At 36.5% G+C, this 14,998-nt stretch overlaps 1 protein-coding gene across 1 annotated transcript in view; it reads left to right on the forward strand.

Annotated features, from left to right (window-relative positions):
• Positions 1 to 14,998, forward strand: part of DNAH3 (dynein axonemal heavy chain 3) — a 63,568-nt gene that overhangs the window by 14,979 nt on the left and 33,591 nt on the right. Inside the window, exons 14-28 of the mRNA XM_074596896.1 lie at positions 7 to 185; positions 1,563 to 1,747; positions 3,077 to 3,200; positions 3,760 to 3,913; positions 5,608 to 5,752; positions 6,040 to 6,251; positions 6,575 to 6,666; positions 7,103 to 7,217; positions 7,795 to 7,911; positions 9,182 to 9,361; positions 10,522 to 10,658; positions 11,356 to 11,557; positions 12,400 to 12,492; positions 12,800 to 12,910; positions 14,777 to 14,891. Of these exons, the coding sequence (XP_074452997.1) occupies positions 7 to 185; positions 1,563 to 1,747; positions 3,077 to 3,200; positions 3,760 to 3,913; positions 5,608 to 5,752; positions 6,040 to 6,251; positions 6,575 to 6,666; positions 7,103 to 7,217; positions 7,795 to 7,911; positions 9,182 to 9,361; positions 10,522 to 10,658; positions 11,356 to 11,557; positions 12,400 to 12,492; positions 12,800 to 12,910; positions 14,777 to 14,891 (2,161 nt within the window). The remainder of the gene's footprint in view (positions 1 to 6; positions 186 to 1,562; positions 1,748 to 3,076; positions 3,201 to 3,759; positions 3,914 to 5,607; positions 5,753 to 6,039; positions 6,252 to 6,574; positions 6,667 to 7,102; positions 7,218 to 7,794; positions 7,912 to 9,181; positions 9,362 to 10,521; positions 10,659 to 11,355; positions 11,558 to 12,399; positions 12,493 to 12,799; positions 12,911 to 14,776; positions 14,892 to 14,998) is intronic.

Below are 14,998 nucleotides of genomic sequence, written 5' to 3' on the forward strand. Positions count from 1 at the left end.
TTGTAGAAGATTGACAGCTTAACAAAACTGAAAAGAGAGATTGCTTCCATGCATGTCACTGTCCCTCTGGCCATGTTCTGTCTGGATGCTGTACAACTGAATGAGGAACTCTGCAATCGGACCCAAAATCTTAAAGATAGAATGATTGAATTTGAAGTGATGGAAAACAGAGAGTTAAATGAAAGGTACATGTTGTTAGCGTGCATGATTCTTGCTGTTTGCGTGGACTGATGCTGTATAACTGTGGATGAGATATCTTTATTCATCTACTGGGTTTTCTACTGCTGACCAGACATGTGCAAGGACACCAAAGTGGGCATTTAAAATTAACAGGAACGGAAATACTTGTAAATAAATTTCTACCTTAGTCTGTATAGGGTGTACACAGAGATTAGACTGGAAATACACCAGTGTTCTTACCTCCTTTACTAACCTTCTAGGATTAGGGTTGAGGTCCTTGCTTCCTTTGCGGCTGTCAAGCTAAAGCAACGTGAAGACTGTACTATGCAGCACTGCATTTGTCTCGCCCCCGAATTTTGGTCCCGAAATAATGGTCCTGTTTTCATATCTTGCAAGTTTAAAGAAAAAAAACAACAACAACAAAAAAAGAAAGGACCTTTAAAATATAATTTGACTCCAGTGTAATGACTCCAGCGATAATGCTGGTTCTGTGAATTAAAAACAGCCCCACACCCCGCAAACACCAAAAATCCCCAACAAAAAACCCCGACACTCTGGCAATTAAAGAATACTTCCGCAGTGAATGGAGAGAGACAATAGCCTTAAAGAAATTATTTAACCCATTTAATTAAAAAGCATCTGCAGGTGGAGAAGAACCATAGTCGAGAGGGGCCTCTGCCTCTGCTCACAGTGGAGGGGATCTAGACAATCAATTAGTTTATGACAGCAATCTTATGCTGAGCGCCTAACATTTGTAAGGCTTGAGTTGGTTTAAATAAACCTATCCTTTGTGCGTGGTTGCTCTTTGCATGCCTACTGTCTGTTTAGCTACTGGTAGTACTGAACTGGAATCTGGAACAAGAAAATGTATCACTATGAAGAAAGAAAATAACAGAACTTTTTCTGTTCTGTATTTTCTGTTCCCACATAAAATATAAAAAAAAAATCTGATTGTTTAATAATTTTTCTCTTTATAACTTTGTTTCATACCATGCACTTGATTTTATTTTTTGTGGGGTGATTAAGTGAGCTCTTGCTTATTGCATTCAGACATTTCTTTCTGGAGCAGATTGGGCCTTGAAAGGAAATTCTAAACCTATAGGAAGGACACTGTTAATATGGCATTAACTGTAATTTGGAACCAATTTAGCAATCATTCTATTATGTATCAATTCTTGTAAACATAGTAGGACAATAGAACTGATTGTACAGAGTAAAATGGCATCCTTAATAAATGCCTATCTGCTGTCTGTATTCAATCTGAATACTTAATTTATGAAGAAATTTAATATTCTTGTTTAAAAGACAAACTTCATTAACAAGATCTTGCATCTCTGTTCACTTACAGTTGCAGTGATATATCTCTTTTCTTTTTGTTATAGAATTTGCAATGAATATAACTTAATTGCAAATAGACTAAGTGAGGTGCCTCTGAGCACTGAAGAGATAGTGGAATTCGATGCATACTTAAAGAAATCCAGCGAAGTTACTGTTCGTAAACTGAGGCAGGAGGTCGCTGAAGCAGCACGCAGACTGGAATTCCTCATGGACTATGCTGATCTTTCTTGTATGTCTCAGTTACAGAATATGAAAGTCTCATATGAAAATACTTATATAGAGATACTGGGGCCTGCATGGGTGAATGTTGCATCTTCTAGAATGCTAATGGAAAGCTTCAAAACAGACCGAAAAGAAATAAAAAGAATTTAGTAGAGGCCAAAATGTACTGGTGCAGGAAGGAATGGTTAGACAAATGGCATATAGCACAGACAGTGCTTTTTTGTGTGTTTTAGAGAATGTCTTAGGCATTATCAGATTAATTGCATATAGTCTGGTCAAATGGTGTTACACTTCTATGTTATCCCATAAAAAGTCTACAGTGAAAAACCATCTAAAAAGCAATGTCTCCAAGGCTCTATGACAGCTTTTGGAAAGTGTGGGAACTTGCATCTCTGCAGCTGAACATTAGATCGGGGGGGCTTTTTGTCGTTTTGCTGTTCTTAGTTAATATAAAGGCTGTTGTCCAAGGTGGAGGAAACATCTGTAGAAGATGCTTTTAGTTTGCACTTCTGTTTAAAGCAAAAACTATGGTGTACACAGGTGCTATGTGTTATTTGCTGTACATAAAAATGAAGAGCAGTTACATGACTGCATCCCCATTACAGTGGCAGATGATCCTTTCTCCTTAGAGCAGAATACACTGAGATCAGACAGTAATAGAAATAACTAGGATATGCCATGTTTATTAGAATTTATTTCTGATAAAAATTAGGATGCATATGGAAGCCAGGCCGTTTTTGGGTTACATTTTGGACTGGAATGTTTGCATGTGCAGTATTTCATAATTAGCTATTCTTTGTAGCTAGGTTTGTAAACATGTGTCCTGCAGTTACTTATAATGTGCTAAGTGCACTGAAAAAATAGACATATACAAAGATAGAGATATCTGCTCATTGTAGTTATTATGCTCTAGCTTTTGTAAATAATTCAGTATTTACAAATTGTGGACTAAAAATGGTTTAAACTTTACTTTTATCCACCTTACGTAGGTATGTTATATACATCTGGTTAGGAGTGGTCTTTGTGTAGTTTAATGGAGTTTATATTCTGGAATAGCTGTTCTTACTAATTTTCTCTGTCTAACTAAGGTCGTCTTCAGAGAATTTCACGTTCTTAACCTGATTTTAGAGTTTTGCTATCAATCTAACTTGTTTTAGAGAACAGTTCTCTTTGCAGTGAAGATAATTCATCCAGCAGCTTGAAATATGGAGCTTCTTAGACAGCTTATTCCTAATTGTAGTTTTAGCTATTCTGCTTACTTTTCACAACAGCCATTCTATTAGATTATTCGTTGAAAGGTATTTTCTTAAAGATGTCTATATATTTTTTATTTTAGACGATGACATAAACTTGAACAGCAGAGTTTTCCATTGGCCTGATCAGATTGAGATAGTCTTTGAAAACAGTAGAGATCAGTTGTATAACAGGAGGAATCACGCAGAGATGGTTTTACTTGAAAGGTATGATGTTAAGACATTTTCTTTCACTGGGTATTTTTTAAAAAATTAAAATCTCTATCATTAAGAGGGAGATCAAAGAAGGAAAGCTTGGAAGGGAGCTGAGAAAGTAAGGAAGAAAACCTGATTTACAGTGTTGTGGAGATTTCAGAAAAATACTGTTGATGAGGGTGGATTAGAATATTCCTGTGCTTAAACAGGTCTGAAGGGAGGAATGAAGGATGTTGCTAGAATATTCATAACTTTATCTTGTTATATTGGTTAGTACAGCATTACACATAGGTTTGTTACATTGTGTTCGCTCTTCCTTTATTTCCTCCAGGTAGTAAAGGTGGCAAATGTAAGTGAACTAAATTAATTGGGAGGTTTGAAAATGAACCTTGAATTCTACTCTTGTGAACTATGTAGTATTGATGTAACTGATTAATGGGTTTTCACTGACATCTATATTTACAGTAGTATTGAGATCAGATTTTTTTTGACAGTGCCTGTTAATAAAATGATTGAACTCTGAAAAGGAATGAAACAGAACATCGTATTATCTTAGCTATCTTTATCTCAGGTGTTCTCAGTTTGAGGAAACTCTTGAAGGTTATAACAGAGAAGTAGAAAGCTACAAAAAGCGGGATGTCATGACCATAGAAGAAATGAAGAACAACGCTGAGAAATTTAAGGAGTTAAATAAGAATCTAGATAATGCACTAACAGAATTTGAGGTTAGTATTTATTAGTCAAGTATGGAGTGGGTTGCAATGTGCTGGATGAGCAAAAGTTTCATTCCTGTCCCTGTTTTTTTCAGGGTTCTGGCCATATATTGTCCAGATGGCTTTAAAATTTCCAAATTCACAAACGTGGCCAATGTCTTCTTGTCCCTGTATGCTGAGTTGTCCCTACTGCTGAGCTGAAGAGCATATTTTTTGGGGAAAAAAAGTTTATGGAGTTTTAAAAATTGAAATACTGAATTTCAGTGTTTCCAAGCGGTCAGTAGTAGCTGGATGCTATCCACAGAAAAGAGAATTCTTCTGGCAACATTGTCAGGAGCAGAATGTTAAGGAGGTAGCATTTTCCCTGAACCATGGTTTGTGCTGCTGGAGCTGTGTTTTCAGCCCCTCTGCTTGTCCTCTAATTAAAACCAAATGTTTTTCAGCTCTTTGTGGCATTTCCAGAAATTGCCTATCGGCATTAAAAATGTGTTATATCACAGAAAGGGAAGTTTCAGATGCTAGAAGGAAACCGAAGACCAAGAGTCCTAGATTCTACTCGGGGCTCTCCATCCAGTGTACTGTGTAGTTCTAGGTTCAATAGTTTGTCTTCACTATGCTGCTGCTGGGAAAGGAGAAGGGTTACCTTCAAGATAATCACAGGCATTGTGAGGCTTAATTAATCTTCTAAATCACAGCGAGGCAAGGATATTTCTGCATCTATGGAGCCTTAAGGATCAAGATTTTAATTAAGTCCCACTCAAAAGAGAAAATTGAACCAATTAAATGAGTTTAGGATTTAGATAAATTGCTAGTCCTACATATCAACACTCTTAATCTGATTTAAAGGCATCTGGTATATTTAATTAGTGTGAGTTAACAGCACTGATGTTATTATAGGTAGATCAGAATAAGTAATTAAGTTTAAGTTTCTTAATGCATGATCACAATGAGGGGTGTATCCACAGAATTTAAATGACATGACAATCACCTTAGTGAATACATGAAATTTAAAATTATCTTGGAATGTGGATCTTTAAGTTTCTCTGCCTGCACCTCACGTTGAATGTTTAAAAGGTTTACGAAAGATCTGTTGGCATTGTAAAAGCACAGACTTGAGACTCAGTCTGAATTCAGTGTTTGCGTTTCAGACAGCATTTCTTTATGCTTCACCTCCCTAACTATAAAATGAAGAAGGCAATACTTTTTTTTTTAACTCAAATCTTTGCATAGTGATTTATACTGTAAGGTCTTTTGGACAAAGACAATATCTAACCATGAACAAGCACAGCAATTAATATCTGTATTGGCTGGAGCTCCCAGATGTTTCTGTAATAGAAAAAAATAATCACAAGTAAAAAAAATTCCTATAAGCCTTTGTGACTGAGGAGCTTACATCCAGGTTTCAAAGCGGGTTGGTTACTTGTGAGCCTTGGTTTCACTGAATGCCATGGTGCATTATTTGTTTCTAAAAGGGATGTAGAATTTTAAAATTATTTGAGTAGTAAATGCTACCAACAAACAGCTAGGGGAATTTTCAAGAACACAGTCGCCTAATTTAACTAGAATCCACAGGCCTAAATCTACAAATCTAGCTGTCTTTATGACATGTAAAAAAAATTGTATTCAATATTACCTGTTTAAAAGCTTAAACAACAGAAGGAATTTTTGATGGAAATAAGATTTTATTTTTTTTCCCCTTATTAAAGGCTATTAATAAAGAAGAGGAGTTACTTGAGCGGGAGAGGAGTCAATTTCCTCTACTGCAAACTATAATTGCAAACAAACAACCCTTTGAGCAACTTTGGATAACAGCGTATAATTTCCATACCAAATCTGAGGAATGGATGAATGGTAAGGCTTTGTGTTCATTTGATGAAACGTGTCATTTTCAGTTAGTTAAGTAGAAGCTGAAGGGTTTGATTAGTTGTGCGAAAATAGTGTTGAAGAAATAAATGCTGCTAAGCAAGCAGTGTGAAATAAAGTTGTTGACTTGGATTTTGTGTTACAATAATCTTTTTTGTAACACAATTTATTTCCAGTTTAAGGAGAGTGATTATAAATACCTGTAAATAAACCACCCTGGCAATCTCCTTGTGCTGATGTGCCTGCTGTGCTTTTTTCTACACTGTTGTATTCAGGATGTCTCCAGAAGTTAAATGCTGATGAAATTACTGAAGAAGTTGGAAATATGTGGAGGACTATGTACAAGCTGAGTAAGAGTTTTCCAGATTTGGCTGGGCCTAGACGCTTAGCAGAAACTATGAAATATAAGCTTGATAGATTTAAACAGCATCTTCCTGTCCTGTCAATTGCCTGCAATCGTGGAATGAAGGAGAGACATTGGGAGCAGGTACTTTAAACTCTGCTTTCACTGTGGGAGTATTCTACCACAGAAGCTGACAGTTTGGTATACTACTCCATATATTCCATACTGTGAAATACAGTAATAGTTCTGTATGTCACGATAAGAAGGTCCTTTAACCTGTCATATGGTAGACACAGTTTTATAATTTGTAATGGTACAACTAGGAGCTTCTTTGAATTAATAATTTATGGTGGAAAATCAAATTAGGGGGTTGCATTAATACTTCTTTAGCATTTATTTCTTGCTGTTTTAAGTCTGTTACAAACATGCATCTAGATAATAGTTTTTATTTCTTACTTTATTTTCAGATTAGTAAACTTGTAGGATGTGAGATCAGACCTGATGAAACTACTACTCTTGAAAACATATTGGAATTTGGACTCTCAAAATATATCGATCAGTAAGAAGCTTACTTTATTCTCTGTTTTTAGACAATCACTGTATTTCATATGTCAGATACCAAGTATTAGTTTGTTTGGGTATTTTTGTGTGCTGTTAGACCCTGCTGTAAAATCAAATGTATTTTATCAAGCTACAGATGGAACTGTCAGTTCTTATTATAACACAAAGGCACCAAAAATCAGAGTCATATTCCTAAACCACTTGATTTGCATGTTCAGAATTTTCTGTCTGTATTTACCTCCAAATTAATATTAATATCTCTAACTTGGTGAGCCTGAAATTGCAAAAATAATCCCTGAAATAAGAGTCTACGATATTATGAACAAATCCACATGCAAGGCAGCCTGATATGCAGCTCTACCTAAAACTTCTTTTTTTTTACTCTTCAGCTATGTTGCAAAAACATTTCAAAGCTATGTTTCATTTTAATTTAGGCTGGAACCTATTGGAGCAGCTGCAAGTAAGGAGTATTCCTTAGAGAAATCAATAGAGAAAATGAAATCAGAGTGGGTCAACATGCAGTTCAGTCTGGTGAAATACCGGGATACTGTGAGTAAACACCACATCAATATATATATTATTGAAAATAATTGCTTTGATTCCGAATACCAGTTGAGAAATATTAGAGGGAAGTTACTGCTGATTCATTGTGGCATGATGGAAAGTGGTATGATATCCCAGAGCCTGGACAAATGTCTCCATTACTATATATCCTTATATTTGGACCTTAGTATCTGGATAACTTGTGATCTCAACATATTAATCCTAACAAATCTGTAAACCTGAGAGCTTTTGCAGTGTTCTATGGAAAGCTGGAGAGTAGTGCAATTTTAACTGGCCCAAAAGAAACAAGAAATCACATGCAGTCCAAAAGATTGAGCTAGAAGTCACTAGCATCCCTGTCTAGCTTCCCATTCACACCCAGTCTGTCTCTTGACCTTTGGAACAGAGATGTACAGTGGAGAGTATCTTCAAACACGTCGTAGGCTTTCTCAATGCCTTGCTACTTTCTTACGTTCAACCATTATAGAGAAGGGGGAAACACAAATCTGAATGAGGGTGAGGTTGAAGAGCAGTGAAATAAAGCAACTTCCATTTTCCTTATTAAAAGATGATGTATTTACAGAACACCAGCATCCTGTCAGCAGTTGATGACATCCAGCTTTTGCTGGATGATCACATTGTTAAAACCCAGACAATGTGTGGCTCTCCCTTCATCAAACCAATAGAAGCTGAATGCCGGGTAAGGAAAAGCTGGTTTGACTGAGCTTGTGTCTCTCATAATATGCTTTCCCTAAGTGCTTTAAAGTATTTTGGCACGATAAGAAGTTAAATAGTTTTAACTGTTTCTAAGAACACACATTCATATTTTTCTTCAAGAGCTTTGAACTAATGGTTTCCAGGCAAAGGTATGCAAAGCTTGCTTTACAGCTAAAGAAATTGTAATTGCATTGCTAATCTAGTCATTAAGCACGGGGTTTCAGTTGAATGTCTTGGGAATGGGTCAGTTGATTTAAACCAATCCTACTGCACTGTGTAAAAAGACATGGGTGTGTCCGTTATGAGAGATAATTTATTTGTTATCTTCTGGTATTGGCATGATCCACAAGGGTTTCAAAGTCTTTATTGTTAGCTGTCTTACTATTTTGTAAAGATAATGAATTTCTAATAGGAAGAGTGTGCAGAACACAGAAACTTCTTTCCCATCAGTATTTAATATCACTTTTTCTGGCCTAATAGTGCTGATTTGTAAGCAATGTTAAGACCTGAATTCTGTCCATTCCTGCGGACTTTAGCCAAGTTGTAGCTAAAGCTGATTTCTGCTTTCCAGTAGAGCTGGTGAAATGAAAGGGAGCAATTAATATAGAGCTATCTTAACAATCTCCATGTACCTCCCGCAGAGTGATGAACAATACAGGTTGACTGTGTTTTCTCCCTGCAATACGTTCCCTTGCATATCCCTTGTACTGTACACTGTCAAAGTTGCAAAATTAATGCTGTCTGGAATTCTTTATTCAAAAAGAATCTCTGCCTGGTTTTAAAACCGATTTGTACTGCTGGAGTTACATGAAATAGCTTTTTTTTGGGGAGGCCAAAGGTTGAACACACTGTATGTAGGGCCTGTGAACTGACATTTATTCAGTCTGCTGCATAGCTTGTTAGGCTTTTATCTTTTCATTGATTAGACGATAGAAAGGACACAAGTTGAATTAAAAAAGGAGATTTTTGTATTGCCATGCCAGTCATCTCTGCACTTCTTGGGCAGTTCTCACAAATTGCTGTAAAAAGTGCTAGTGAAAGAATACATCTATTGTTTATAAGAAAAATTCAGGTGTTTACTAGTGTTTGTTTTTTAAAAATAAAGTTTCTCCTTCTTTTAAAATTGTTCAATTTATTGTGGTTTTCTCTTTTTTTTTTTTTCTTTGCAGACAAGCAACTCATGCTCTTTGATTCCTCAGTGTAGATTAATTCTTGATAAAATTTTGCTTAAATATGAAATGTTTTTATTACAGGCTTGGGAAGATAAGCTGTGTTTAATGCAAGATATTCTAGACAGCTGGTTAAAATGTCAGGCAACATGGTTGTATCTGGAACCAATTTTTAGTTCAGAAGACATTATAGCTCAAATGCCTGAAGAGGGCAGAAAGTTTGGTATTGTGGATACATACTGGAAGGACATTATGGCACAAGCGGTAAGTGCTTGCATTTAATAAATCATGTATTTTTATGCACATCTGGTAACATGATTATTACTATCATTAAGATATACTAGCTTTTCTGGAGTCAGATATGTGTGTTTAAGTCACAAGAAGGTAGAATACGGAGTGGAAGATCCTTTACTAAAAGGATTTCAGTCTTGCAGTAAAAGTGGTAGATTATATCATTATTGCTTAGAGATTTCTGTTAAAGCTGGATATTGCAGGATGAATTAGAGGTCAATTAACATTTTTATTCTAGATTTTTCTGGCTTTTGTATGGTTAAATGATCAGAATTAGATAGAAAGATGAAGGATTTGTGCTTTCAGGGTCTGCTTCAGAGTTCACTGACAATCTGTACAAAGTCTTTTCTGGATACAGTTAGATTTTGTATTATGCTTTTAAGGCATACACATTATTAGAGCAACTAAATAGATATTTTTGCATATTATTGTTCTCTAGTATGTGGTGGCATGGTTACTTAAAACTTTGGTGAATACGTACTGAGATGGTAGCGTGCCAGGATGAGATAATGTGGATAGTAAGTGCAATTGGGTATCCAGTTCACTATAACTAAGAAGTTGGGTAAGAGGCCAGATGCTTAGTGGTAGTGTGAACTGAGATGTTTGCCAAAAACATTGGGAGTGTGTGATTGTGTGATAAAGATGTTGAAATAATCAGTATAACAAAATAGAAGTTGAGACCTGTCTAACAGCTCAGACTCTGTGAATGAGGGAGCCTGTTCTGAAATAGGTGTATCCGTTCAAGTTAAGAGGAGTTTTATCAGAGAGAAAAAGGTGACCTAGATGGCAAGAACAGAGAATAATTGCATGTACTGTGGCTCTGTTTGACAGAACTTATTTGTGAATGGAAAAAAATGTAGCAAGCTCCAGACACAGAAGCAAGTGCCAAAGATTTTCATTCCTGGGGATGTTTCCTTGTTGCATTATTGTCTGTAAAGTTCAAATTGGTAAAAATGACAGTCTGAAAAGAAAAACTATCAAATAACGCATACATATTCAATAACATGAAGGCACACTACACTACAGAATATATAGCTATTTACCTTCCTGCAGTACGTGTGACTGATAACAATTTTAATGTACAAACCTATTGCAACTTTTGCAGTTTCTGCTGTGTATTTGTTTTTACAAAGGTGAAAGACACAAAAGTACTTGTAGCAACTGAACAACCCATGATGTTAGACAGACTTCAGGAAGCAAATACTCTCTTAGAAGACATTCAAAAGGGGTTGAATACTTACTTGGAGAAGAAAAGATTATTTTTCCCAAGGTAAATTTATTAAACAGGCCTAAGTTAGAGACAAAAAGCCATAAGCTCTTTCAAACTGTTTCTACTGAACTGAAAAGTTTCATTTTATAAACACACATGGGACGCAGTCCCATGCAACAAAAAATGAAAACCTGTTGTTTTCTCCAGACATCATTCGTTTTCCTTGGCTTCAGTTAAATTTGCAATGCCAGGGACAGGCAGAGGTGGGGAGGCAAAATCTGTCTAGCACAGTGTAAACTTATGATTAGCAAGACGTTATCACTTACAGGGAATTTTTGAAGGAACTTGCTACCTTCCCGTGGCTGATTTGCAATTATGTCTCTGCCCTACCCTCTTTAGTTGTGCAGGGGTGTGCAATTCACAGCAGTTATATATGATTATGAGGAATAGGATTCTGTGTTTTTACAAGGTACTTAGTGGCTGCATAGATATATCTGGTCTTCCCTGTGTGAGTTTGAAAACGCTTCTTTCTTCCTCTGCGTAAAAGGATGGTCATATTGACATGCTGAAAAAACAAGTGCGATGAGTTTTATAATGCTAAAAATTGCTTAAGAAAAGGGAATTGATATTATTCTCTGTTTATACTACTGTCCTAAGCAACAATAGAACCAATTCCATCTATCTTGCATTAATAGTTTATTAACGACAATTTTCATAATTGGGAAATGCATGTTCATTAACTGTATTTTTCTAACAGATTCTTTTTCCTGTCTAATGATGAGCTGCTCGAAATACTGTCCGAAACAAAGGATCCCCTTAGAGTACAACCACATTTAAAGAAGTGTTTTGAAGGAATTTCTAAACTGGAGTTCACAGAAGATCTGGAGATTGTGGGCATGATCAGTTCAGAGAAAGAAATTGTTCCTTTCATAGATAAAATCTATCCAGCGAATGCAAAAGTAATTTATTTTTTTTAACTATATGAGATTACATTAATACTTTGCCTACAGCGTATGTTTTTGGGGATGTGAAGTGTAAAACATTTAGGATCAGATCACGAAAGATGTTCAGGAAGTGAGAGTGTAGACTGGTACTCTAGGACAAAAAGGATTTCCTACAAAAAGGAGTAAGACATACCAATTTGGGGGTAAATTCCTCTAGGCACTTTTCTGCAGCTTTACGCACCTACTATTTTTAAGATGTAGATAGATAGATATATACCAAGCTCTCTATATACCTATGTATGTAACATTGCACAGCATGGAAACAGAGAGGAATGAGGGAAATAATGAATGGCTGGGAGTGAAGAATCACAGCGTTAGTTCAAAAGGGAACTGAGTAGAAATAGTACCATTATAAGTTTGGAAAAGTATCTCAGTTCCAGCTTTTTCTGCTTTTCTCAAAGTGAAGGTATGGAGCTGAATTGCTGTATGGTAACCAAAAAGAGCCACAGATACCCTTTTTCCCTTAATCCTGCAAGGAGAAAACATGCCCTGGGTTAAAACGACTAAGCTTAACTGACCATGCAAACTGTGATCTGCGTTTTTTTGTTTATGCTTATATGAAGCATATCCAGGTGTTTCTTCGGCTGGATTGTCTTTAGAGGTAACCAGATCTACCTGTCTTCAGACAGTGTTAAGCTGCAGTATTGCCTGTCAGAATCTGGAAAATCCTCCTGTATACCACACCCAGATCAGCAGAAAGCATACTGAAGCCTAATACATTTCAAAGAATTTGTCCTTTAAGAAGAATATAATCAGGAAATGTTTATTGACTCTTAACTGTTTTTTTCTTTTTGAAGGGCATGGTAGAAAAATGGCTTTTGCAAGTAGAGGAAATGATGCTGGCCAGCGTAAGACAAGTTCTTCAAGATGGCATAAGAGGATATATCAAGGTAATTGTTCCTGAATTATAGTATAGAATAGATTTCACAAGCAATTGTACATGAGCAGATTGCTCAAATTCTTAACCAGAGAAACATGTTTGAAGCTAAGTGGAATCCAGCTCTCCTTGTTCAGTAGCACTAGTTTGAAGTTTTAGCTCTGAATTTCTTGAAGAGAAATTATCAAAGCTTTCCATGCTGATTCTTATTTATTTATAGCATGAGACAAAAGAAATTTGGGGAAAGTAATTGTTATGAGTGCCATAATCTAGTCTGTTTTTATGACCTTACGTGTCTAGAATGGATCTTTTTGTTTAAGGTTCCTCGAAAAACGTGGGTACTTCAGTGGCCTGGACAGGTGGTTATTTGCGTTTCATCCATTTACTGGACAGAAGAAGTGTCTGAGGCTATAAGGAAAGGAACTTTAATGGTAAGATTTTCTTCTACCTTTCTATTTCTAAGCACTAAACTCTGATTTATTAATAAAAAGCTCCTTCTAGCAAAGAAGATCTTCAGTCAACAGCATGTTACAATTTACTCATGCCATTATGCTTTGTTTTCTATTTCATTTTTTCTTGTATCTTAGCAGGGGCTTGCTCTCATTTACTTTGTGTATCAGGAGAAATCCCACTGAAGGAAATTGTATTACTTTTTTTTACAAGTGATATTGGTGGAAATAAAAGTACCAAACAAAAAGTTTGCTTGGTTGTTAAACACTATGTATTTTTATTTCTAACTCCTGTCTTTACATGTGAAGCCCCAGGGAAATGTGCAGGCAGAAATCTCTCCTTACAGAATGGTGCAGGTATTTGTCTGGTTATTGCTAAATTCTCTTGGTGATAAAGGTGCAGCAGCCAAGTTTGTTTTTTCATACAAGAAACTTTTCTTACGCATTTGTAGTGCCTCTGTCATCACAATACTAAGTGTCCCTTCATTGAGGCTAATCGAATGCATGCTCAAGTAATGGAAATAATTTCTGGTTGAGTGTGCTTTTGTCTGATTCTAATTGAGCTAGGTGGATGAGGGTGTATTTGGGGAATAATTCTGTCAGCAGAGTGTTTGAGCTGCTTTTTTAAACATGGAAATAGTACCGTTTTAATAAACTTTACACCAAATGCTACATTATAATGTTATAATATTAGCTCTTTGTTTCTGTATCCTGAATATCTTAGGTTTAACTTACCTGTGTTGTTTAATACCAGTTGAAGATCTGAAAATGTTTATTGCTTTCAAAGTAAATATCCTGAACAATCCATAGGTTAAGAAAAATGAGAAAGAATCACAGGACAGTGAATCATAGAATATAAGTGACCTCTGGACATCATATAGTCCAACCTCTGTTTAAAGCAGGGCCAAACCAGGTTGCTAATAGACTTGCTTCAGTATGCCCATGCCTGTCTTCTATGGGGGAGCCGGAAACTGACACAACACTCCAGATGTGGCATTAGCAGTGCTGACTAGAGGGGAAGGATCACCTCCTTTGACCTGCTGGTGATGTTCTGCCTAGTGCAGCCGAGGATGCTGTTGCCATCTTTGCCTCAAGAGCACATTGATGGCTCACATTTGATGTGGTGGTCCACCAGCATCCAGGTCCTGTTCTGTAGAGCTGCTTTCCAGCTGGTTGGTCACCAGCATGTACGGGCACGTGGGGTTATTCTTTCCCAGATGCAGGACCTTCCCCTTTGTTAAACTTCACGAGGTTCCTGTCTGCCTATTTCTCCAGTCTGGTGAGGTCCCTCTCAATGGCAGCACACCATGGAGTGGTCTGTCAACCACGCCTCCCAGTTTCGTATCATCTGCAGACTTGCTGAGGGTACACTCTGTCCTGTTGCCTAGATCATTAATGAAAATTTCATGAATCTTTCATTTCATTAAACTTTCACATTTAATCATGAGAAAATAATTTAAAATGTTTATAGTAAAGTTAGGAGAATCTTAAATTTCTAGTAGTTTTATTAATTTACAATTTACTACTAATTTAAAGTAGAAATCTAATCCAAATTTACCCAACAGAGACAATCTGCTCATCTCCTAGCGTAGAATTTTGTCATTTCTGTTAGGAAGAAGGGTAAGTGGACTTCTGCTTACACTATTTTCAGGCCATAAAGCTTTTTGAAGTGTTCATAGCAAAATAAAATGCCAGTATATGAAAGAGAACTTTAAATGTTTGTGTAGTGCCAGGACTTCCATTATTATGTTTTGTTGGAAGGGCTCTCTCCAATGACTGCACCCGTGGGAACTTAGGAACTGCTAGCTACAGCATTACGTTAATGCCTGTGTTCTGTTTTTGTGACAGGATTTCTTGGAGAAGAGTAATCTACAAATTGGGGACATTGTTGAGTTAGTGAGAGGAAAGCTGTCCACTGGAGCCCGACTCACCCTTGGAGCTCTTACTGTCATTGATGTACACGGTAAATGTGCAGCTGCTGGTACTCTTGTTACATCTGGGTCAGTGCCGCGGTCATCAGTTGCGTGAACTATTTTAAAGAGGCAGTTAAAATGCTTTCTCTAACTTTAA

The sequence above is a fragment of the Larus michahellis genome, chromosome 8, assembly GCF_964199755.1.
Source record: "Larus michahellis chromosome 8, bLarMic1.1, whole genome shotgun sequence".
Taxonomy (NCBI): Eukaryota; Metazoa; Chordata; class Aves; order Charadriiformes; family Laridae; genus Larus; species Larus michahellis.